General features: G+C 46.1%; 1 protein-coding gene across 1 annotated transcript in view; it reads left to right on the plus strand.

Annotated features, from left to right (window-relative positions):
• The first annotated feature begins 24,414 nt into the window (after positions 1-24,414).
• The window catches only part of LOC135366151 (luciferin 4-monooxygenase-like), a 33,889-nt gene continuing 31,956 nt past the window's right edge, over positions 24,415-26,347 (plus strand). The window contains exons 1-2 of the mRNA XM_064598844.1: positions 24,415-24,561; positions 24,623-24,820. Of these exons, the coding sequence (XP_064454914.1) occupies positions 24,415-24,561; positions 24,623-24,820 (345 nt within the window). The remainder of the gene's footprint in view (positions 24,562-24,622; positions 24,821-26,347) is intronic.

The raw sequence follows: 26,347 nt of genomic DNA on the forward strand, positions 1-26,347 counted from the left end.
TCACTCGTGTAACTACACGATAAGCGTCATCACTTGCGTCTGGTCAAAAGTCAATATCCAAAACCAATGCTGCGTGTCCCGTCTAGCGTACAACACCGTCTAGAATCGTAAACCTTCATGACATAGTCACCTCAAAGTTCAACACACTTGGCACGTCGTTCCTGAATCTTCGTTAACCCTTGCGAAAGAAATTCGGCATCTGCTCTCCGCAATATGCTTCGGGTGCTCCTATCGCCTCCGAGTCCTCCGAGAATCGTGTTTTCAAACTTTTGTCAGGTTTGGAAACAAAAAAAGAAAAAAAGAATAGTCCGATGGGGCGAAATCGGCGCCTAGGGCGGAGGTTCAACGCATTCAAATCGCTTTTTCTTCTTTTTCTTTCTTATTATTCTTCTACTTTTTTTTTCTTCAGAACCTGCATTGCTTTGCCTGCTTTGTGAGCCGGTGCATTGTCCTGCAAAAGCAGAACGCCTTTCCGTAGCTTCCCGGGCAATATTGATTTCAAAGCTTCCTTCAACCGACAGCTACAGTAGTGTGCTCAAGGGAACGAAAAAGACAAACACCAACCAAAGTTCGCTCAAGAGAGGGTCCTCCTTCAGGGGTGACATCTGAACGCAGGGAAAGCTACGAGTGTTCTTTGTTCTGTCTATCACGTATAGGCAGTCGTACTGCTTCCCTGTCCCAGAAAACCATGGCCAGTGGCCATGGCCTTCCCCGCTTATCGTTGAGTCTCGAATTTCTTCGGGCTCATGGTGACGCCACCCTGTTTCATCAACCGTAAAGGAGCATGGAAAGGAAATTTGAATGACTGAAACCCGTTTTTAATTTGTCAAGCAGTGTGTAAAAATCATTCTCGTTAAATATTTCGGCTGAACAATGTTTTGTTACAACGCAACTCGATTTATAAAATCGCTCCCGTGGCGGGAGGCTCGCGCGCTCGAGCCACAAGCCACTCCGCATTGACTGTGACGTCAAACGTTAAAAGTGCTCTCATTCGCTACGGAAAATTCGTCTGCTTCGGGCACGGCATGCTCCTTGTTGACAGCGGTTCAGTATGTTCTGTTGGTTCGATGCATAAAACAGAGGTGCAAACGAATAATAAAACATTACGCTCATAATGGTAACGCGATCGTGTGTCCTATAGTTATTATATGCGGCTACAACTAACGAAAAGCGCCAGCGTCTCACATGAGGCGATACGCAGGGTGGCGGTTCGTGCTCTTCGCGAAGCGATGCAATATGACGCGGCTCACCTCGTATTCGTTCCTGGAAAACAAGACAGACAAAGCGCGTTCTTTCTGTTTGCAACTTATTGAACTAGTTCAACGATCGTCGGCACAGGATGCATACTAACCCCCCTCTCCCCCACTCCTTCCTGCTGTCGTCTCTTCATCTGTTCACGTCTATACCCCGCTCATAGCCACAGTTGCTTCGCGGCGCTAATACGGAATTTAAAAAAATAGTTCAACGATCGCAACTTCCACTCGCACTGCACCTGCACACGTCCCCATTCCCTTTTGGAGGAGTGCTGACCTCAATCCACACGCGAGTTCCCGATTTCGTTGCACTGTGTGTTTTTGCCGTGCAGCCGAAAAGAATCGAAGAAAGTTCACTGGCGGCAGACTGATCAGACGATCAATGTTCCGACGCCATGTTCTGTAAAAAAAAAGAAGCGTTTCTGATGCGCATGCGTCTCTCGGCAGAACAACGCGCGCAAAAGGCGCCAGCCTTCACCTTGACAGTTGTCTCTGTCAGATCGCAGCCGAGGTCACCTGCGAGCCATAGGAATGGGCGCATCGTACAACGTCACATCGTGACGGAGGTGTCCGTCATTTCTCACATGTCTTCCACAAGAGTAGGAGAGATCTCTCCTCCTCACTCGTGAGAATCAATCGACTGCTGCGCGCGATATTTTTCTGCTACGCTCATATTCCTTGCGTGAAAACTTTATTTAGTGACCGGACATTCCATCACGATCAAAAACCTTTTTTTTCTCGGTCTTAGACTGCTCCTTTAACAAGTCGCTCAAGAAAAGTGTCACGAGAACGCTGAAAATGCTGCAGAATCAACTTGGAGGCATCTATTCGGCGTTGTTTCTCATCGGCAGTCAAATATTTCGGCACTCACTTGGCTGACACCTTCCGCATACTCAACTCTTCATGAATTACAAAACCAATGCGTTCCCTGGGTATGACTAAAGTCTCCGAGATTAGTTAGCCGAGATTCACCGATCTCTCAAAATGAGGCCATGGATACAATCAACAATTTCGGGTGTTGACATCCATGGAGGTCTCCCTTGCCTTCGGAAGTCTTCGGTGTCAAAATCCCCACGCTAAATGTTGGCACACCACTTCTTCGCGGTTGGGTATGATGGGCACTCGTCAGGTAATGTTTGCACAATGCACACAGAGATTTCCCCTGGAGTTTTGTTATGCATGGACAGGAACAGCCCGAAGTTCAGCCCGCTTGTAGTAAGTAAGTAAGTATTATCTGGAGAAAAAAAAAAACGGAAAGAAAACAGTCTTGGAGCAGGGTGGCTGCCACTACAGGCGCCTGCTGCTCCATGTCATTGGGTTTAGATTCTGTCTCAGAGACGCAACGAAGGTGTGAACGCTTGTAGTAGACATCGGAGCAAGAATGAACACTCCGCATTGTCGACCTACAGTTTATCTTCTTCCTCTTCTCATTCGTCTAGCTGTTTGTATGTGTCTACCATGACGGCGGTGGAAGTGTGCAGGGCTTTTAATTTTATAGCACGGTCACGTGTGAATGATAGAATGAATTCATGAAGAATATGGGGGCGTGCTTGCGCTGGAGGCAAGTTGTTGACAATCGAAGCTGAATATCAGAGTTCCAGATTGTGAAGTTGCTCGATTAGAGCATGTTTTTTCCGCATCCGTTTCAATTGATAGCAAAGATCTTCTCAGTCCAGGCAACATCTGCTCAGCCAGTGAGTTTCCTTTGCTGCCTTCGACTGGCCCCAAGCAGCACAATGTACTGAAAGTCGAGTGCAATGGGGGGTGGACGCGTAGGTGGAAGACCTTCAACAGAACCGTGAAACTAAAGAACAATAGCGAGCTTTAGTATACCGTTGGTAAGGTTATCATGCCCATCGGAACCAATGGCAGTCGTGCGTGACGTAGAATTTTCTCCACTGATTGGTTCCGGTTGATACGGTTCGACGCAAGCCACGTTATCAACGGCCTGCTAAAACTCTCTATAAATAGTGAGTTTTAGTGTATCGTACGCTACCGCCTTTGCGTACGCAAAGAATAGCGTGATGTTTTATGCTTTGCGCGTGCTCAGAACCACCAACGCTATCGTTTACGTACGCAAAAGCGATAGCGTGCGATGCACTAAAACTCCACATACCGTCCACCCCGATTGCACTCCACTCTCAGTACATTGTACTGCTTGGGGTGCTTCTCCATCGCAACCAAATCAATAGTTGACATATCTTGCATAATGATGTGTACCTCAACATCCCCTTAGGGTTTTGCCAACTCGCAGCCTCGTTAAATATCGCGAAGCACAGAAGCAAGGAGCGTCTTCACCAGTTGGGGTCTGGGTTAGAATTGTCTTTATTTACAACGACAAAAGACTGTACAAAGAGAGAGAGAACTGAAACTCGATGCACGTATGGGGGGGGGGGGGGAAATACACGGCGTTACAGTGCGGAGCGAGCGTGGGGGATCGTCCCGAAATGGTCGGCCATAAATTGTCCACTGTCACTGACCGCTCCTCCGTTCACGTTGAGTCCGTCTTGAAACGGGGTCAGCCCACCACCACTCCGACGTACAGCAGGCAGTACGGAGGTACTATTCGAGGGGTCAACTGGTTAAGAACGACATTGTGTAGTGTGCACTGTCACCATTTCCACACTATAAATCTTTTCACACCCCTAAAGGTGTAAAATGGGTGTAAAATGGCTGTACACAGCAATAATACACCCTTTGTGCACCCCAAAAATCTGTTTGAGAGCTCTTGAGGGTGTAAGAATGGTGTATTACACCCTTTTCTGGAAAATCTCGGTTAGAGTGTGATACAGGGTGTATTTAGGGTGTGTTCCAATCTTGAACATACATTTACTTTGTTCACTGAAAGCAGATGGAATACTGCAGACATGACAGGGGAACATTATAAAGGAGCGCATTACATAACAACAACAACAATTATATTTTGACGATGAAGTGGGCAGGTTTTCCACATTACATAAAATCACTTACGAAACACTAGAAGAACGCACGACATGACAAAATAATAAACACCCGGCATGATTAACAGCCAGGCGTGGTTTAATTCAGGCACACTAAGGAGAGCTTGACGTAAGTTAAGAAATAACATAGGCAATCAGATAGCGCGTCACATCAATTGACACAAGTAAGGCACACTTCAGAAGCGCATGACATGGGATGATAACACGCCTGCCATTCTGGAGTTTGTGCAGGTTCAGCACCGTCAGGTGAAACGCTCTTCCAATTTTCCAAAACAGTGGATTCCTGAGTGGTGGTTACCACATGGACATGCAGTGGCGTAGCCACGGGGGGGCTAGGGGGGGCCCGAGCCCCCCCTACCTGCCACGGACCGACCCACGCAAATCGTGCAAATCCGAGGAGAACATAATATATGGGGGGGGGGGGGGCAGTGTAACAGTCGCGAAAGTTCTTGCAGTTCATGGCGTCTATCTAAGCAGCACTCTTGAATAGTTTGCAAACTATTAGCTTTTCAAAATACTTCCAATCTCATGACACCACCTCATTGGTCATGCCCAGGGTTTGTTAACGAAAATATTATTGTTTCCGGTTCCGGTAACTGAAAAACTCGGCTTTTCGTTCCCGTTTCTATTTCCGTTTCATTTTCGGTAGCGGTTTCTGTTTCCGTTTCCTTTTAAAAATTTCGTTTCCGTTTCCGAGGTAATTTCGGTACTTGTTTCTGTTCCTCATCCGGAACTCGTACTGTCTTGTTTTGGCTTTTTCATGTCAGATATTCTAGTTACATAATGGATGCAAAAGGACAGCCACACCAAACACAAACACTAAAGACTTTAATGCAAAGTAACGAATATTATACATCGCAAGTAGATGCCTCTCTAGGTTGCGGAAATACATGCCTTTAAGTTTCAAAAGTATCCGCTCGTGCGCAAAAATAACACGTCATCCAAAACTTTCGCATCCATGAGTGAATGAATGATGATTGGAAGAATAGTGCGGATATATATAATTTTCATATTAACGCGAAAACACTGAGGGAAACGTCCTGCGAATTTGGTTTCCGTTAACGTTACCACTTTTGCATTTCGTTTCCGTTTCGGTTTCTGGTAGTGGAAACTAAAACAATTTTGTTTCCGTTTCCATTTTCGTTTCCTGTTGAATTTCGGTAATTACCGTTTCTCGTTCCCGTTTCCGGTAGCCAACCCTGGTCATAACGGCCTATACACGTAGTCGTATTGTGAACGTCCAAATCAATTATTTTCGTTCCATTTTTTAACTTTTTCTTTGCATCCGCATTTTGCAGTGTGCACAAGTATGTCACCCAGGATCAACGGGGGGGGGGGGGGGCGAGTTTTCGTATCGAGCCCCCCTACCTTGGAGGTCTGGCTACGCCACTGAACTAAGTTCCTTTTTTTGGTAACTTGTAACTTCACTCGGTACTTTTGCGCCGTGGTAACTTTCAGAGGAACTCTTTCCTTTTTCAGGTAACTTTGCCAAAGTAACTTAAGTTCCAAGTTACTTTTAACTCGCTTTTCACTCACGTCCACATATTTTCTTGCTTTCTCTCCGGTTCCTTCATGGCATTTTTTTGCCATAAAACGTGATATTCAGTCAATGACAGTATTTTATTCAGGAAGTAAGAACCGCTGCTATTGAAATGAAGCTGAACCATTGTGCGCCCACAAGGGGGGGGGGGGTATATTTATTAGACGAAAACGAAAAAAACGGGGGAAAGGTCAGCCAAACGAGACGTCGGCTAGCTATTCCAGAAATAAATAAATAAATAAAATTGAGAAATAATAAATAAATAAAAAGAAGAGAAAAGAATTAAAGAAAGAAAGAAATAGGAAGGAATAAGAAATAAATAAAGAAAGAAGATTAAGAAATAAGAAATAAATAAAAAGAAAAAGAATTAGGAAATAAAGGATAAACTAACAAATGGTGAAAGAAGGATGAAGTAGATTAAAGACAAAAAAAAAGATGACTAACAAACGGTGAAAGAATGATGAGATGGATCACAGAAGATGACTTTAAAAGGAAAGCATGAGGTTAATGCGTTGAGGGTGAGAGTGGGGCACAGAAGAATGAGATTGCACGACTGAGTTCACAGGCTGTCCGTAAGACCTGAATCTCTCAAGAGAGTCAGAACTGCTTTGGTCACAGACCGTTGTGTCATCTCGTACTGGGCCGAGCAGAGTGGCCAGAGAAAAGTCCGTGCACCGCAGCTCGAGTAGGCGTCGGCTCAGCGTGGCTCGAGGGGTGTCGAATCTGTGACAGTCGAGGAGAAGGTGTGGAACATCAGCTTCAACAGCGCAAGTGGGGCATTTGGGCGACTGGAGAAGACCCATTTTACAGACAAGTAGAGGTGTCCTGGCGGCATTAAGGCGTAGTCAGACGTTTCTTGGCGAATTGACGTTTCTTGACGCGGGCAGTAGTGTGTGGCAACGAAATCCATCGACGGGTCGATAGACCGGAGATGGTCGTTCAGTCGGACAGCTTCCTCTTGAAACTGCCGAGTGCCGTTATGACGGAGTCGCTGTGTCTGTAACCGACTAGATGAGGCTGAAAGTGGTAGGGGACAGTTATTGGAGGTGCCGTCCCCATGTGCCCGACGTGCTAAGGCGTCTTCGCGGGTGTTTCCGTGCAGGCCGGTGTGACTGGGTACCCACTGGAAACACAGGCTATGACCAAAGGACAGAAGTCGGTTCTATATTGCGACTATCATGGTGTCTAGGCCGCCGATTGTTCTGGAACAATAATTTGCTAGAACTTCTAGCGCCACCTTACTGTCCGTGAACACAACCCAAGCGCAAGGCGGTGATACCGCTATGTGGTTCAACGCGGTCAGTATGGCGAAGAGCACGGACTCAGTAGATGACGTTTCGTAGGGGAGCTTGTGCGCCACTTCAAGGTTTTCATGTGGCATATAAAAGGCTGCAGTACAGATCCGCCTCGAGACACTGATCCATCAGTGTCCACTGACCCACAGGGGGTAAGATGCAAAGCGTTCGAATAGACCTCTACCAGAGAAACATCATCATCGCAAACAGAAGAAACACAAACAAAACAAAAAAAACATCATCATAAACCGACACAAATCGGAAGGAGGGCTGGGTTCCACGAACGGGCACTTGCTCGCTGTCTCCCATTGAAAGAAAAGTAGGACCGCGGGTCGCGTCCCTTTAAGGGACCATGTCGTAATCCCCTTATGACCGTGGCTTTCGGGCGCGACCTTGTTCACCTCTAGCTTCGAACATAGTTCAACTCTACCAAATTTTGGCTCTGTCGAACACTATGACGTCATTTTCTTACAAACAGGGAGAGGTCTACTGTTGGACATAAATGAAAACGATCTAAACGTGTTGCACTCCTCCGCAGGCAACTCAAGGTCTAACTCAACTTCTCACGCGCGCTACACCTGCGTAATGCTATTTTGTGTCCGGAGTAACTTGGAAGAAACTCGTTCTTTATTTTAAGTAACTCAGTAACTGCGAGTTATATTTCACGCTGAAGAACTTCGTTATTAACTTAGTTACATTTTGCACACGGTAGCTTAATTTGTAACGAGTTCTTTTTGACGGGTAACTTCTCATCCATGCCTCAAAGCATGTGCTGTACATGCCATAAGGGAAAACTTTCCTTCTGAAGCATACAAAGGTTTTTGCCTTTTTGACGTGCGATGCAGTAGGTGCTGTCCGACCATGTGTATGTTTATTCGCTCACTGAGGTGAAGCTCTCACTTTTCTTTCAGGTGCTTGTGGGCAGCATTGAATGCTTGCTATCTTGACAAAGGTACACAAGATGGTTTGGGTTGAACACTGTTGATCACAACAGCATTCCTTTCATGCACAATAGAAGTCTGCCATATACAATTCTGGAGTGACCAGACAGCCACTACACAGTAAAATACATTCTACAAACATCAAAGCTTGTAAATGTTGCGTTGTTGATCACTGTGTTTATGAATGAACATACGAGTGATACCTGTAAACAAACAAACAAACAAGGAAGGAGAACATCCCCATACTGTGTCCATATCAATTTGCAAGTGCTTCCCCTCCCACCAACCAGTAACGCAATGTATGCATGCTTTTTTTTTAGTACACAGGTGTTTGCTACAAACACGTTCCAGTCCATAAGCTCTAAGAGAACATAGGCTGTCACCTTGCCTATCACACATCACGAGTTCATGACTTCATCAGTATAAGAAGGCCTCAGGTGGGGACATGCCAATGTCTTCAACAGAGGCTTCTCTTCAGAGACATCCCTATCATTGACTCCACAAGCATGTGAAGAAAATTTTTAGACCTTTTCTGTGCACATCCATCTTTGTAACCTTTTCTCAATTTCTCATTATGAATTTCCCATGTTTTCCGTCATACCAGTCCAATTGCAGTCATTGGTGGGCGCTACTATTTCACTGTAGCTGACATCTTTGCAAGTTGTCGGTGTTTCACTCAGGAGATTATCTACATCTTTTTTTTTTATTCATTTATTCGTACTGCATGCGCTGCCAATCGGCATGCGTAGCAGGAAGGGTAGATACAACAAGCAAGTTTCGGATGTAACAAATAAAGAGAGTATGTACATGCCTTGACACTCATAACATATAGATGAGAGCACTAATTACGGGATTCTAACGCTGTGCCACAACCTACATACAACACAGCACAACAGAAAATTGAAGTCTGTACCATACGTTTAAATCAGAAGGGCAGTATCGACAATAGAGATAATACAATACAATGCAGTATAGGGCAGTACAGGTTAAAAGGACAGTCGCATTCTCCGAGGTCAATTTCGAAACTAATGCGAATTCTAATTCCTTGCCGACCACTGAAGTGGCCCCGAAAATACCATTTCGATCCGAGGCGTACATTTCGCGCAATCCGATGAAAAGGAAACCGGAATCCTTGCGCCCTCGCTCTCTAAAAGTGGGAGCAAACGTCACACGGATAAGGCCAATCAGCGCGCGATCTTGGCAAATGCGAGCCGCGCGCCTGTTTGGCGATCGCGAAGCGAAGACGAAAGGAGCAAACATGGAGTCGGAAAACGAGAGTGATGTTTCTCTGTCTGGGGGAGATTCTGACGAACATGTTAGCGGTAGCTGCGACGAGTTAATGATGGATGATGACCCATACTCTAGTGACCCAATGTCTCTGGAACCCGCCGGCCATCCACGAGATGTGGCTGAGGCTAACCCGCGGGATGACATTTTTAGGTGATGTATCTCTTTGCATTGTTGCCGTCGGATGTGCGAAACAGTTTAGAATGTTGAAATTCTTGTCGGCAGGTGTCTGTGTGGAGTCTGCGACCCACAGGAGCCCGACGAGCGCTTGTGTTGCCATTCTGTTGCCAGGGTGGTAGAAATGTGCAACAGTGCCGCCGTGCAGTAGAGCCCTGCGCGGATGAGATTTTTGGCATCCGAATCCGACCCGCATCCGCGCACACGTTATCCGCATCCGATCTGTATCCGCACCATACACAACAGTTTACATCCGCATCCGATCCGCTGAGCAAAACGCACCATCCGCATCCGATCCGCACGTTTTGAAAGGCGCGTAAAGACCGCCGGAAGCATGTTGGTATAATTTCGGATGCCTCCATGCTGTCACGGAGTCAGTCATAGTCAGTCATAGTCACAGCTCAGTCATGACGACAAGCAAAGGTAAACCTTTCAAAAAACGCGATATGGAGAGACTTCTGGAACGCGTGGAACGCTACCTCGTCGGTGCTCGCGCGGTTCGAGACGCCAGAATGCCTCCTCTCCCGTCTTGCCGCCGTGCATGGTCAAAGGTGAACCCGAGCATGCGCTCGCTGTCGGCTGTCGGCGCGCAATACAAATAAATTGCTGGTGCAAAAATGACAGCACGCGGTATATCCGCATCCGACCGCTACTGATCCGCTGCCTTCGTATCCGCATCCGAGCCGCATCCGACCTCGCGCCATCCGCATCCGATCCGCACACCGCAGAAAGTGCTAAATTTTCATCCGAATCCGCAAATATCTTGCGGATATCCGCGGATATCCGCTTCCATCCGCGGATGGTGCAGGGCTCTACCGTGCAGTGCATAACACAACACCCATTACTCAGGGACATCTGCCTCCGTAGAGAGCTTCTAGTGGTGTACGCGCCTCAATTCTGCCGCTATGATCAACATTTTAGGCAACTCAATCCCCAGGACCACAGGTAAGTCTGCTGCAGTGCTCTTCCGTTTGCTATATGATTACGACCGTAATGATTTTTTCGGTTTAAATGACCTCCCATCAAGATTCGGAAGGGTAAACTCGGGTGCTATTCGGGTGTTGTTGGTTATGCAAATTGTCGCACCTAAAGCGGACAAAGGCTGTATACAAAAGGGCGACTATTCTCAGCAGCTTTTTGGCCTGCACAAGTTTGTCCCCCATAAATCATAAGCGTGGCCGACAGCCATGGGACGATCCAGAGAATCCCGGTCCAACAATTCCATTAGGAAAGGTGAAGCTACACAGTCGCCTCAGCTAATCTCGACATGCTCTCAATTATGCCAGATGGGTAGAAATCCAGCGAACCGGTAGAGATGTAGGAAGGGAGTTGCCTCAGGACAGAAGCCGCCGATATTTCGAACAGAGACTGTTCAGTTAGCCATGGCCTGATTGATTGACAGATATCCAGTGGGAATTCTGAAGGAAAGTCTTACAAGTGTGAAAACAGAAGCATTTCAGGTGCCAAATGAAGGGGGGCATGTTACTGAAGAATGTAAGAGTAATATATTTTGGGAGAAATTGGATTTTGCCGAAATTGGAGGGAAGCTGGTTTGGGAGGGAGTTAGCAACTGGAATCGGGTTCATCCTGAAAGAGGCGGACCATTTTTCTGTTGTACTATGTTGCACACCTGCCAACCTTCCACATTGAAAATGCGGGAGACCCTGGAACTAAGGAAGGAATGCACAGGCTTTCAACTCCAAGGTTGGGACGGTGTCTGTTCTTCTGTTCTGGTCATTGTCTTCCCAACACTGTGGGAGATCTGGCAGGTATGCAAATGCCCACAAGATATAATGCTAAACAAAAATAAATGTCATACGTGGAGTTGTCTTTTCCAGCTGCCTGAGGTTCACGGCATACTCGTCATTCACAAGATAGGTCTGGGGATACCTTGGTCCAAGGAACAGACGACAGGTTCCTGGATGCGTTGTCCGAGCAATCAGGAACGAGTTCCCATCTACGTCTTATCAAGGCTATAAGCGTTAGGACCTTGGAACAAGGGTGTCTTGACAAGAGAGACAAGCTGGTGCATACTGATGGCTGGAACTGGAGACATGTAGTGGCAAGACGAATATTTTGCTGACATAGGCACACTTTGTGTAAGTGAGCCCTTGGTCATCCCCCTTGCCTCCCATCAAAGGTTTTGGAGGATACTATAGGTGTGTAGTGTATGGATAGGTTTATCCGTACACCACACACCTATAGTATCCTCCAAAACCTCTGATGGGAGGCAAGGGGGATGACCAAAGGGCTCACTTACACTAAGTGTGCCTATGTCAGCAAAACTTTCGTGTTGCAGCAATTTTCGTCTTTTCGTCAGTGCAGTGTGGGGGATGTTTTCTCTTGTCACTCTGTATCTCCAGTTGCAGTCAACAGACTGTCTACCCGTTTGTACAGCAAAATATTTTGAACTCTGTGCAGATTGTCAATGCGGTGTAGTGACGGGAATAAAGGATGACCCTATAATTGTATCGATTTATTGTACAGTGGAGTATGACGGAGTGGGAATAACGAAATAGCTTAGGTTTATTATGTTGTGCTGTGGTTCTAAATTAATGTGGTGTGAAGTCTGGGTGGCTACAGGTACGCTGCCACAGGGATGTTAGGAGGGTTCATGTTGGCAGATCCATATCTGGTGTACTAATACGCTATGCAAGTCTGCACTTTGTTTCCCTCTTCCTGGAATCAGGGGATAACAAAAGCAACTGCAGCTCATTGACAAAGCACATTTTTCCTCTTAATTTCAACTGCAATACAAAATCTCAAAAAGCTGTAGTAGCATGTAGACATTTATTCCTTGTTAGGATACATTTTGTAGGCTCCCACTGTGGTTACGTTCCCTGGTGTTGCAGGTGACTGCTCCAGAAAGAAAGGAAAGGACCGATATTTCATGTTCTCGGTGTGTAAAAAATCAAAAAGGCTATCATTCTATAATGTTCCTCTGAAAGGGTCATCTGCACGCAGGGAAAGCCTCTTGTGGCAAAAGTTTGGTGGCCCTGAAAAGGGCCGTTTTTGGTTTTTGTTGCTGGAGACAAGGCTGGTGCATCCAGGTCGGCTGTCAAGGTTTATTGCCAGTAGGGAGCCACATTTACTTCCGGAACCTGAAATAAGGAAATCAAATTTCAAAGTGTTGTGCAAAGCTCCTCCAAGGCATACCACATACAGCATACTAGGGGTTTTAAAAAAAACGGGGTTGGGGGGGCTCTATGCGAACGAAACCAATGGTGCGCTGTTGCCTGTTGTGTGGATCATTCAAGAATATATTTTTCGTTCCACGCAATTAAGGGTAATTAATTCGCTATATTTTAATTACTGGTTCTATCTTCGAGGTGTTAATGAGAAAGATACAAAGGCGAATGAAGTGGTTCCAGGCCGCTATGGCTCCTGGTTTCCTCTTTTCCCAGGTACAAAAGTTGGGACTCAAAAGCCAAGCTGAGCAACAGGGGATACTCAGATTTGACAACCATACCCTACGAATGCAGCACCCTCATGCGCACTAGAGATGAATGACGCCCAGGTTGCCAATGTTACAAGCTCTATTATTTTTTATCTAATACAGAGTAGAGCAACACCCGATCTGTGGAAGCTTGCCGATGAGCAAAACCGAAATGCACCGAGGAAACATGCCATGTGGGAAAAGATCGCTCTTGAAATGGAAAAGAGACACCCAGATGTCGAAGCAACGGTAGATGTGTACATCAAAACACTTATTGGGTCCCCATATTCACGGCGCAGTCGTTGTATCATTTGCTGTTAATTAATAATAACGAGCTGGCGGCATTCGCGTTCCAAACCAGAAGGTATCGGCTCAGGACGCTAGGAGTTTCGTTGAAAAACGAGAAATGTTTGAGCAGTATGCAGCACGCCGGGTAAGACAAAGGGGGGCAAAATTTAATCCCCAAGCCGGCCACTCTGGGGTCACACATATTCATAGTTGTCTGGCATCATAAATTAACCATGTAATGGTATAATATTTTAGGGCTGTCATTACACAAGCCTACATGGTAGCACCCCGGGGTCATCATCACGTCATGCAGTGCATTCGCGGGGGCCACTGTGTGCATACATTGTGTTCTTACAGGCATCAACGAGAACGATCAGTTGTAATAAAGGGAGCCAGTTTTCCGCGGTTTCACTATTCTTACGTGTTTCCCATTCATCGCGGCCACACAGTTTGGGAACTGGCACAGCGCTTTAGAGTAACGTGCTTTGCCTCTAGATAAAGCTATAGTGCTGAAAATGCAACACTTACGTGATAGCGTCTCGCTTTGTCATGACATATTTCGTAATTATTCACTAGGGGAGCTTCCTATATAACGCGATATGCAAAAAGTGCCAATTCGTGAATTTCGTTTTGTTCCATAATTTTATATGTATGCATGGGACGGTAACGTACCCCCACCAAAAAAAAAAAAGAAAGGAAACAGGAAAGATCATAATGGTTGTTTGAGTGGGTGTGAACTCTGCCTCGCTATGCCACCAGTATACGCGATGAACGTTTTACTGGGAATGAGTAGTAGACACAAAAACATGGCCTGTCCAACGCCTAAAACAATGGGGCCAATGAAACGCAGGAATTGGAAGCTACCAAAGCTAACCAAGCTAGTCAAAAAACAAAAAGCAAGACGGATGGAGGATAGAGGATGAAGGGTGGAGATGCGTTGAGGGTGCATGAGTTCGTCGGGGAGACCAAAGTATTAGATGGGCCGTTGAGCAAGACCTCCCTTCTGCAGAAAGAGGACAAGGTTTCTTGCTTTAGCGGAACGTGCGGCAGAAGAACCACCACACACACGAACACAATTGACACAAAAAGGTGTACGCCCCACTCTGTCCTCGAATCAGAAGTGAGAGCTCTATCATTCACGGCAATGATTGGCACAGAATCTGCTATGCAGTGAAGCTGTTTCTACTGTGTTCGAAAGGTGCGACCTTTACGCCACAGCCGTCTCTGCTTTACACCACACTCAACACCGTCAGACTGCTGCGGAGTCACGGTAAAAAACGACGACGCACAGCTTTCACAGTACTCTCTCCTACGCTCTTTCCCACTCACTCTTATTTACGAACGTTTTATGCATTTAAAGGCATGTTTAAGCGCACATAATTCGAACGAATCTGTTGCAGACGGGTTGCGGAAAGACGATCACTGGCTAGTATACTGTCCCGCATATTGGCCTCTATACTCTCCTTCTGCGCTTTGCTATGCGGAGCAGAATGTATTTAAAAGTGGCCGCATCGATTCTCAAAACCTTGCGGTAGACAAATGGGTCCTCGTGTCGTAGCTCCCGTAGAAGGTTATTTTGCAGACCGTACTCTTTCCTCAGCACCCATTCATTCGTCCATAGCTTCTTTAACCGCTTCTTTTCGTGGCAGCATTCACTATCGTCAATTAGAAAAGCAAGAGCCACCAATTTTCGCATTCTTTCGTGCATTGTGTACCAAGCGCCGTGCACATAAAATTAATGCTGCAACGTTCAACCGCAGCGCGAACGTTATCTCCGGCTTCTCCAACATCTGAGCTGACAGCACATTGGAACACTATCTGTGTAGGCATTCCAAAAGGGCGTAGCCTCAGCGCCTTATCATTTACCCCTCTCGCTCCTTCAGTCGTTGCGCCGTCAGAAAACACGCTTGTGTGAATACACGGTGAATGACATAACTCCGCTCAGCGAAGCTGAAAGAGAAGCGTTGCGCCGATCGCACTTTCGCATTGACAGCGGTGATAGCGAAGTCCCAGTTCGCAGCTTGGATCCCCTCGCCTGTCAAAAAAGATCCCCCAAATCCGCAGCGCCGTACACTGAGAGAACGGAACCAGGGCTGGCACAGAGAAATAACCCAATACCATGATCTTGCTCTTTGATGAGTTCAGCTGTGCGCCTGAAAGGAGAGAGTACCGGTGAAAAACGTTACAGACGTTACGTATAGACTCCGAATCCCACAGAAAGGGGGATTTGATTTGAGGAACACAATGTAACACCTCCAGGGGAGGCAAACAGGCAACAGAAATGTTGGTATTGCAAACCGTAGCATAGGACAACAGTAGGGTTGTCAATCGGGATATCCCGAATCCCGAAATCCCAGGATCCCGGCCAATTTTTGACGCCCCGGAGTCCCGGGATTTCATTCGGAAAATCCCGGGATTTCTTGAGAGCAAATCTGACAGGAAAATCAAACACCTGTAGGCAATCAGTCACAGACTCACTCCTTCGTAAGGAAGTGGCACTTTTTTATGACTGGCCGTACCAGATGACGTCTGCCTACACGTGCGTACAGATATTTGCTGACTGTGGTTTCTTCTATAGCAGAGAAGCTGAGTGGACCTTCAGTTCGGCTACCAGTATTGGTACAAAAGTTCGCTCCGAACTCGGAGACACCACCCTCAACGCTCTGTGCTTTCTCAGGCAGAGTTGTACGTAACGCGTTACTAGTAATTGCGTTACTAGTAATCAATTACTTTTTTCAGTAATTTTTTAACGTAATCAATTAATTTTGTGAGCAAGTAATTTTCCAAGTAATCTGATTACAATTTTCAGTAATCAATTACTGAGTAATCGATTACTTTTTTAGCCTTCTGTCAACAATGGCAACCCTTTTCAGCAAGCCAATCTGTTCTTCTGTTCCACCACGAGCTCGACTGAAGCAATGACGCAGAGGTCACTGTGACAGCCGTCTCTATTCCACACGTGTTCCATACACGCCACAGTAACATGATAATCCCTTACAACCGCGACCTACTGCTTACAGCATGTAATTGTGTAAATATATGATGTGACTCATAGACTAGACAGCACGTATTTCCACGTATTAGGCACGCGTATATGTACATATGTATGAACCTAAGTCGTTCGATAACGGTATTGTGTACATATATATGTAAATATGTATATAAATCTGTAATAAACGCGTGTATGTGTTTTGTATGTTGCTTTCAAATGTATTTGTGAATTTCACTTATCATGTATATTGGTGTCTCATATTAAAATTGCAATAAGAGCTGCATGGTTGCATTCACTGCAGGCCTGTACGCTTTGGTATGGCCCACAATTTAAAAGTAAGGGGAAAAGTAACGCGTTACATTTTTAAACGGTAACGTATTACATTTGTCATGAAGTAATTTGTAACGGTAAAGAATTACTTTTCTCGCAGAAGTAAAAGTAACTGTAATCAATTACTTTTTTCGAGTAACCTGTACAACTCTGTTCTCAGGTCGTCTGTTAATCATTGTGCAATATGGTAACCACGCAGCGACGGTGTTGAAAACCGTTTTGTGTTTCGTTTCATTGCATTCGTTTTTGTTATGGTTCCTGTTCTTCATGCAAGTAGAATATTACACCGCTTGAGGGAATTATAAAGTAATATTTCCTGCTCTTTCAAGCGTAGCGGGACTCGCCCTCTTTTCACGCGCAGCAGTGAAATGGAGATAAATAAAAAAGGAGTGGCATTATAATAGCAGAAAAAAAAAACCATTTCGCCGTCCGTCACTATTTTACCACTGTGGTTACACTGCAGATTTTCGAGTGATTTCCTTCAGGGAAAGCTAGGATTGACAAAGCGTATATGAACTGCGCACAACACGCTGATATAGTTAGAGCTGAGCGCGGGTGCGGGTATACAAGCGGGTACCCACAGTCACCCGCACATCGTCACGATTTGCGGGTAGGAATTCGCGATCGCTGCGGGTAGCGGGTAAAATGCGAGTGTACGCCCAATGTGACCGCGGGTGATGCGGGTATACCCGCATTACCCGCACTCCATGGCCAACTAAGTGATCCCTCTCTGTCACACGCTAGCTCAGCAGTGCCCTATGTTGTTGGCGTTATAAATCCATGTACCAGACTGCAGCAGGCAAGTGCTGGCGGGCGAGTTCGATTATTAATGCAGACATATATCCTCTCTGTTGAATTGCAGTTTTATTGGCATGCGATTGAAGCCGTCCGAGAGACGTAGCCAACACTCAGAATGTCCATTGTTTTAAAACAGAAACAGCGGTAAAGTGGACGAGGGGACGAGTGGACGTTCAATAACGAACAGAGGGAACGCATCCATTGATTTGGGGTAGGCTGGTGTATCGTGCCCGCATCGTCATCTTCATCACCCAGAGGGTGAACAAGAAAACTGGGGTTCGAGGTGGCGGTCGAGCGTGTGTATACAGCTCATTTCCCCCTGCGGGTTCCAATGCGGGTATACAGACATCACTGCGGGTGCGGGTCGCCCAGATTAAATTCTTGCGGGTGCGGATCACACGCGCGCGGGTACTGTGCGGGTCCAAGTTTGCTTACCCGCACTCACCTCCAGATATACTCACTTGAGCTAGGTAAACTGACTTGGAAGTAGAGTCCTGCATGGCACGTGGGACCCGCAGGCGACCCTCGTCACGTTGTTCCGGGTTGCGGGTCTAGGTTATTGGTGTCGTGCGGGTAGCGGGTCACTCTTATTTCATAATGGAGTACTCCCAGTTTACTCGTCAACGTTCATCGCGTTGCAGGTAGCGGGTCGGGTGCGGGTGAGCATTTGGAAAAAATATGCGGGCTGCGGGCGGATGCCGGTCTGAATTTGTAACGGGACGCGGGTTGCGTGTCGGGTGCGGATGTGAACATGCGTGTACGACTCGGTTGCTGGTTAGATAATTCTGACCCGCGCAGGACTATACTTGGAAGCACCATCTGAACTCATCACAATCCCAAAATTCTGTCCCTGAATCCCGGGATTGACAACAAAAAATCCCGAAATCCCGGTACTGCAAAAATGGCTCGGGATTGACAACCCCAGACAAGAGCAATGCTTACTCACATCACGCTTCAAAAGTAGTACTGCCCTCTCCGGCAAAGTCTTTTAGCTAGGATCTTTTGTTTTCGCAAATTTATAAGACGACAAGCATTAGGGTCGTCTAGACGCGTCTTCGCACTGAAGCACAATATCACGTGTGTGTATTGTCATCAAGCAGGCGAACTACCTATGGAGGTAGTCCCCTTTTTACTTACACTAACTGCACGTTACAATCCCACAATCTGGATAGCGACACTCTCTAGGAGAATTTGCTATACCCACTGTCCATACCATCATCTACGTGTGTATTGTCATCAAGTAGGAAAGCCACCTATGGAGGTAGTCCCCTTTGGACACGCATACACTCACTCACATCACGCTTCAAAAGTAGTAGGGCCCTCCCCGGTGAAGTCTTTTAGCTAGGATCTTTTGTTTTCACAAATTTCTAAGACGACAAGGGTCGTCTAGATGTATCTTCGCACTGAAACACAATATCACGCTGGCCTCTATTGGCATCGGAGCGGCCAGCCACACAGGCTGAGGGAGCTTACGGATTAAAGTTAAGCAGGTGACCTACGGGGCGTACTGTCAAGAGAAAGTATCTCGCTGCTAGACATACAGTTTCGCTGGTGTGTGAAGCACTGATCTCTGTAATACGTAGACTGCGCATCCAGTGCTCAGCTCAAGGGACGGGTACGGACGTGAGCGAAGCCGCTTTCTATAGATGCGGAAATTTCTTCCACTTGGTGCACAACAGAACGGTACTTCACATTCTGGTGTATCTATGGTCTGCTGCACTTCCGTGGCATGACCAAGATTCGCGTACACGTCTCCCTAAGTGCGCTTAGTCGAATAGCACGTGTTGTGTAAGTGAGACAACTTTACCTTTGTACACGTGTATAGGTGAGAGGAGGCATGAAACCCGAAAGGAAAGAGGAGGGCAGGAGAGAGCGAACACTTATCACGGGTCAATTCCTTTTGATTGGTGATAACGGGCACCGTGTGACGAGCTTGATAAGGATTCTTCAAACTGCTTCGTCACTTTCAAATGCCAGATTTATTTTTAGAGGAGTATCGCTGGCACGAATGGCATTTCCAATGCCATCATACCCCGGACACTTTCTGTTTTCACTAGTATTGAAGAGAGTTTCATTTAAAATGAGTCAAACATTTTTATAAAAATGGTATACATTGCACTTGAACCAGACTTAGTGCGTAATGTTAGAAAGGGTGCAGAGATGATCAGCCTATTTTTTGCTTCCTCGTAAATGACATAAATCATTAATTAAAATTATTTGGTGAACCTTTTAACTGCAGAGATAGCAAAACTGTCAATCGCGGAGTTGTAGAGGGGTAAGGGGGTCTTCGACTCTGTTACCCGTGATTATGTACTTCCTCTCAGTTCTGTTTCCTTTTTCTTGTTTTCCCCGGTTTAAAGAAAAGTGCCCCTAAAGTTTCGAAATACCGCCCGACAACCGCACACGAAAAGAACTGATTTGTTCGTTCAAGCAAGAAGCTCCATCAGCGCATGGACGGAGTTGGTATGAGAAAAACCAACACCTCCTTAGGTAGCATCAGGCCTGCTCCCACGTGACACGGCGTCACACAGGAAGGCCTGCTGTGGATGCTGCTGTGATGGCGATGAAAGAGCGAACGAGAAGGAAACTTGGAGCAGATCGCAAAGCCAACCAGGCCTCCGTGAGGTGACGCAAGCGCGCAGGCCTGATGCTATCTAGGAGGTGTTGGAAAAATAAAATGAACGCAGCCGTGAGAATGCTTTCCGCAGGTGCGACATCGGCTGTGTTGCACTGCTACACCGCTCTCGACGGTCTCCTTCCACAATACCAGTATCATTTAATACCCCTGTCACACGGGCATTTCGATCCTTCTCGAATCCGATCTGCATCGAACTTCCCGAGCACGCTCGAGTTTTGACGCTGCTACACGGCCACTTTCAATGCGCATTGAATGGTTGACTTGTGCAGATGAATAAACGGGACTCATTAATTTCGCGTTTCCTATATAACAGCGATATTAGTGGTAATTTATCGTATACCGATGCAAGCATCATTTGTAGCTTCGCGCGCATGTCCGTCTTAAGTTATGACAGCTCACCGGGGTCGAGGATGCAAATGGCGGCCGTCGAGCCGTCTTGAAATTCTCAATCCTGTTATGGGAACTGTCTTGAGTCAAGCAGGATCAAAGTTCGATCCTGCTTGGAAGCGGCCGTATAGCACCATCCGATCTGCATTGGGTTCAAGCAGGTTCGGTCGAGCAGAGTTCGGTCGGACACCATGTATACCAGAGGCAGGCTACCCCAAAGCAGTCGTATGCGGAAGGGGCAGAGACGCGCGCACGACTGAATTCTACCCCCAGATACTTGGGAGCCATCTTCGTCACAGTATTTATGGTAGTAGTTACGGTATTTAAATACAGTATTTACATTTTGTATTTAAATACTCATATGGAGAAGTGTTTATGAAGAGTATTTAAATACCTCTTTCAACAAAGTATTTTGTATTTATATTTAAATACTGAAGAAATGTATTTATGCCCATCCCTGCAACCTGGGAACTGGGAAGCATGCTGTCACCCACCCGCTGCTGTCTGAGGCAGTGGCGTATATCCACGGGGGGACTAGGGGGGACTAGATCGAGCCCCCCCTACCTTCCACGACGGGCCCACGCAAATCTAGCAAATCCGAGGAGAAAATAATATATGGGGGGGGGGGGGGGGGGTACAGTGACGATCGCGAAAGTTCTTACAGTTCATGGCGTCTATATAGTCGGCACTCTTGAATGGTTTTCAAAGTATGAGCTTTTCAAAATCCTTCCGATCTCGTGACACCGCCTCATTGGACATCACTGCGTAATCGTATTGTGAACGCCCAAATCAATTACCGCATCTTGCGGTGTGCACAAGTATTGTGTGTTGTCGCACCCAGGATCAGCGGGGGGCGAGGGGGGGCGAGTTTTCGTATCGAGCCCCCCCCTACCTTGGTGGTCTGGCTACGCCACTGTGGACATGCAAGTGGCAATCGTATTCAACGGTGGTTAAACACAGGGCAATGAAAAGAATCTGAGAATTTACAACATATATTCCTAATATCTCTGAAAATACAGGCAAGTCATTTTCAGGAATTTCTTTTATAATTACACGACTTGCCGAAACTGTGAAGCCATCGATCGTGACACTTCTGTCAGACATCACAATGTCAACAACAATACGATTGTCAGAAACATACATTGTGACATTCTGGTACCTGTTCAAGTGACACCTCTCTTGTTCCATTAGTTTTCAGCAAAAAATAAAAATAAAAATAAAAAATCAGAGCATATAAGAAGCCATGCATACCATTTTTCATATAGCTCATTGAAGTGTGTTCTGCTAAATTGTACTATACTTGAGTACCTATGTATAGCCGTATATATTTCCTTAGCACAACATTCTTATACACATACTTGATCACATTAGAGTTCACCAATTACCTATAGACACGCTGCATGAGCAGATCAACTTTTACTGAATACTTTAGATGCAGTGAAACTTTCTATAGATATGTTCATTTGGTGATTATCAAAATTGCATACAAATACACTTCATTCCTAGATGGTCCTCGGCATATACCCAGAAAGTGTTGTCAGCTCGATGCAAAAAAGGTAGTTTTTTCGCATGAAGCTGACAACATTTTCTGCGTATTTTCTTATTCAGCGTTGAGAATTACACCCTTCCACATGATTACACCCTAACAATGCTGACGGTGTTAAACTACACCTTAAAAGGTGCGTGCCCTGCACATTTGTGTTTACACCCTTTAAGGTGTAAAAAGGTTTAGAGTGCATGGGCACTCGCGAAGTTGGAACCTCTCCTGGCGGAAGATGACTCCCAACACGAATTTATTGCCCTGAGGACAGTCTGCAAGTCGATCTGTTATTTTTATTATCATTTGTGCATCCTCAACTCGAGGTTATTGCAGGAGTGAATTGAACAACTGGGAACTCACGAGCATTGCCGTCTGTGGTGTTCGACTAAGTGATACACCGAGAGAAGGTATTTCACACCTTCCGAGGGAAGGTGCAATAAAGTCACATTTTTGACATGCCTTGACACGGCGGTAGTGAACTCACACGCGTTTCGTATTGCTTCCGTTGCTGGAGAGCGCAAGTTGAAAATTGTTAAAGCATGTTTGACAACACCTCCGACTCCGTCACAGGCGTTCTTTCCATGACCTAGAGCTGAGAAAAGCCACCTCTTTACAGTTGTGTTGCGTCCGAGCTCATACAGCTGAAATCTGTTTTTGAAATGCGCACTGGCCCGATCAGAGATGTATACAGCGCTTCCATACAGGGGTCCGTGGTCCTCCATATGTTCTTCGATCTTGAAAAGAGAAGGCAATGCTGCTGCGCTGTCGTGCCGGGTGTCGTTGGACACACACAGCATAACAGCGAATTGAAGTTGACTTAGTAGACACGACATGTGAATATCGAATCTTGAGTTTTGTGCCAGTGGTAGCTCTGGACTTCCTTGGGCAGGATAACTGTCCAATTTTCTGAAAAGTCGAAATGAAATACAACGTGTCCTGACTTTACAGAACACTTCTCCTTTCGGATCGCGTCTTTCTGGACCTTCCTGATGTGGTCACTGGCTGATATAGGAGCACTCACTTTCTAGTTACTTCAGTGAAGTCGGGTAGGTAATGTCCTCCCATATTGCGAAATCAATTTCAACTTTGAATCAATTCTCTTTTGCGGAGGAGGAGAAAAGTATTCCTTTTCCACCTGTCTCCCATACACTCCAAAAACAGAGCTTCACCACACAGCATGCTCCTAGCACGCTGGTTAGGAGCATGCTACGCGGTGAACCTCTCGTTTAGAGTGTACTCTTAAAACAGGACTTCACCGTATAGCACGCTCCTGGCCAACCATCACTCGAATGACATCGTTCTCTCCCATGATTTGCTGCAAACGGGAGGAGTACGTTTTTTTTTTTTTTTTTTTTTTTGCGACAACTACACTCTTCAAAATGAACTTCACCGCACAGCACGCTCCTAGCCAACCATTATCTCGAATGATATCGTTATCTGCCCTGATTTGTTGAAAACGGGGGGCGTACGCCATTTCTGTGACACTTATGTTGTTCATAATTGTCACAGAAAAGGCGTACGCCCCCTGTTTTCAACAAATCAGGGCAGATAACGATATCATTCGAGATCATGATTGGCTAGGAGCGTGCTATGCGGTGAAGTTCATTTTTCCTTTCCCTTCTTTTCCTTTTTTTGGCTATAGTCGTGACGATGCCCACTTGAGTGCGGCCAACAACGGCAAGCTACCTCGACACTCCCCCCCCCCCTCATTTTTAAGAGTGTAGCATAACTGCATGCAATGTTAGAACAGAACTTCACCACATAATGGGGTGTTGACCAGGCAAGAAAGTAACATGAAAACAAAACTGAAACGTGAAATCGCAGCCTCAAAGTTCATACGCACAAACGACAGGGACGGGGCTGGTGTTCTGATAGCTTCTTTCTTTTTTTGTATAAAGGCGCGTCTTCTAGGTTCATATTCTACTCAGGGATTAGCACCCAGTAGCCAATAGCGTAGCCAATTGTTTGCGGGCGTCTAAATAGAAATTATGCCATCTGTTTTACCTCATATCCATGAGTAGGCAATGAACTGGCCACGCCTTGCACTTGCCAACTTGCAATTGCTAAAAATGACAACGAAAAGCATAATTACTTTCTCACTTCTATAGTTGCCACCTAACAATGATAGATAATGTACTTCACGAGTACTTTGAATTGTTTTGCCAGGAGCGTTGTACTTTACATTAATTACATTTGCAATATGGTATTTTGTATACATTGTAAAAGAGTGCGAAACGAAGACGTAGAACAAGCAGCAGCGCACATACACATGAACAGACACTCACTAGCCAACTGGCTTTGTACTTTGGTGCTTTGTACTTTACTTCAAGTACAATTTTGAGGTCTTTTATCCATCACTGAACTCCTGGTTAGAGTTAAATTCGGCGAATAGAGCTAATCGAACGCAGCCGCTGTCCGCCTTTCGTTTCATCGTGTTCACATCGCGTCCATATTCAATTCCGGAACAGTGTAGTGGCGCAGGAGCGACAACGAAACGACTATGCGAGATGCGCAGCGTTTGCACCTGTTCAGCTTGACCACCACGGGACGCGATGTCCCTGAAGCCATCCGGAGATCCCACAGTGATAAACCTGGAAACAACCGCTGCACAATTAAAGCATCATTATGGACCACCATTAGAGGAATGCATTTCTTTCAGGATAACGCATTCGGCGAACTTCATTAATCTTCCGTTGAAGGTTGCCAGTTGACAGGCAGTAGGTATTCTTATGCTTGGTACTCTCTGCGTTCATTTGTTAGAATCACACTGACCATTATAAAGACGGAGCTGACGGCTCTTTCATTGTCAGTGGTTCCACGTGCGTGAGAGACATCATGTCAGCCGTCATCGAAGATGAAGTGGTCAAGTCGACGATACGCAACATGAACTTTCCGGACGTCGATGCGGCGGAATACATCACCCAATGCTGTGAACGGTTCAGGGATCGGACGGCTCTGGTGAGCCGTTATTGAGTTCACTTGCGTTCTTTCATTTCTTGCTCTTCTTTTTTTGACTCCGAGGGACGAGCTATGAGGTGACATGAATGAATGTTGTTTCAACAAATTTTCGTGTCTGCGCTCTCCAACAACTATACCGTACGGCGTTATACTGCACTTAGCTCGGATTGCAGTCGTGACCTCTGATTGTCCAGCTTCGTGTGGCACTTTATAATAGACTTTTAGTGCATGCACGCTTTTGCTTGGTGTATGTTATAAGACGGTATTGCTGCCGTTGCGCATGCGCAGTTCTGCACTATAACAATAAAAACGGAACTTGACGGCATATAGCACGCTGTGCACCATACGTTGCCACGAATGATAGGGTCACTTCTGATTCGAAGACAGAGGCGGCGTACGCCTTTTGCGTCAGTTATCATATGTCCCAATTCACACAAAAAGGTTTACGCTCTCCTCTCTCTTCGAATCACATGCTGTATAACGCATCATTGCGCACAGCGTGCTATGCGGTGAAGTTCTGTTTTTAGAGTACAATTGCTCAGAATCTGGCATAGAATGCTGCCAGGAAATAACGACACGAATTGGCCATAGGTTAGACTAACAAGCTTAATACTTTCACGTTGTTGTAAGTGTTTGTTTGAGGCTTTCCTATATGAACCGTCATCTACAGTGTTGACGTCCACAGCTCAGCTAGAGCGTCTTTAGATCCAGTGATAAATTTAGCAAGAGTGCGGCAATACTCTTGTGTAGCGCCAATGTCATCTATGGGAATTCATCCTATTACACCTCTCTACTTGCAAAAGCGCGGGACACGGACGGTCAGGGACGACACGAGAGAAGCCCTGTCCGTCAATGTCCCGCTTCGCGCTTTACGCCTAACTATACAATACCAGCAAGCCCAAAGCGCCCAAACTTCAATCTTTCTTAAAGGGGCTCTAAAGGGGTTGGAGTTTGTGGGTGGGTCTCACAGGCTACAAGAAACAGGTATATTCTATCCTGAATGCTCACTATTTCGAATCGAGTCGCAATGCGACGCTGGAAGAGTAACAAGTGCGCGCTATTTCGCGATACGCCCTGATTGTGAGGTGTGTGTAAAAAGGAGCTTCATACCAAAATGGCGAATGGGTTCATCGTAATGAGGTAAGCAATCTGCCAATGGAGATAACGTATGGATTTTTTTTTTTCAATAATTGTCCCACTAGAAACCGTATTTTGTTGTCTGGAATAGCATTGTGGAACGTACAGTACAAGAGATGGACTTCGTAATCGCATAACAGCGCCATTATAACCTTCCCAGCATTGCTCTAGCTTCTGTAGCGCACGCATCTGCAATCTGATCCATACTGCTCCGCTCGTAGTTGGTAAGCGATGGGAAAGCTGCTCGCCGTGACTGTGTAGCCTCCGTTTCGCAAGGTTTCGTTTCGTTTCGCGAGCGTTCACTATAATTTGTGTGTTTGATCACGTTGATGCGCTAATTCTACTTCTTCCACCTTGTATGGCGGTATAAGTGAAAGCTTCCGCTACAAC

Source organism: Ornithodoros turicata, chromosome 1 (assembly GCF_037126465.1).
Source record: "Ornithodoros turicata isolate Travis chromosome 1, ASM3712646v1, whole genome shotgun sequence".
In the NCBI taxonomy this organism is placed as follows: domain Eukaryota; kingdom Metazoa; phylum Arthropoda; class Arachnida; order Ixodida; family Argasidae; genus Ornithodoros; species Ornithodoros turicata.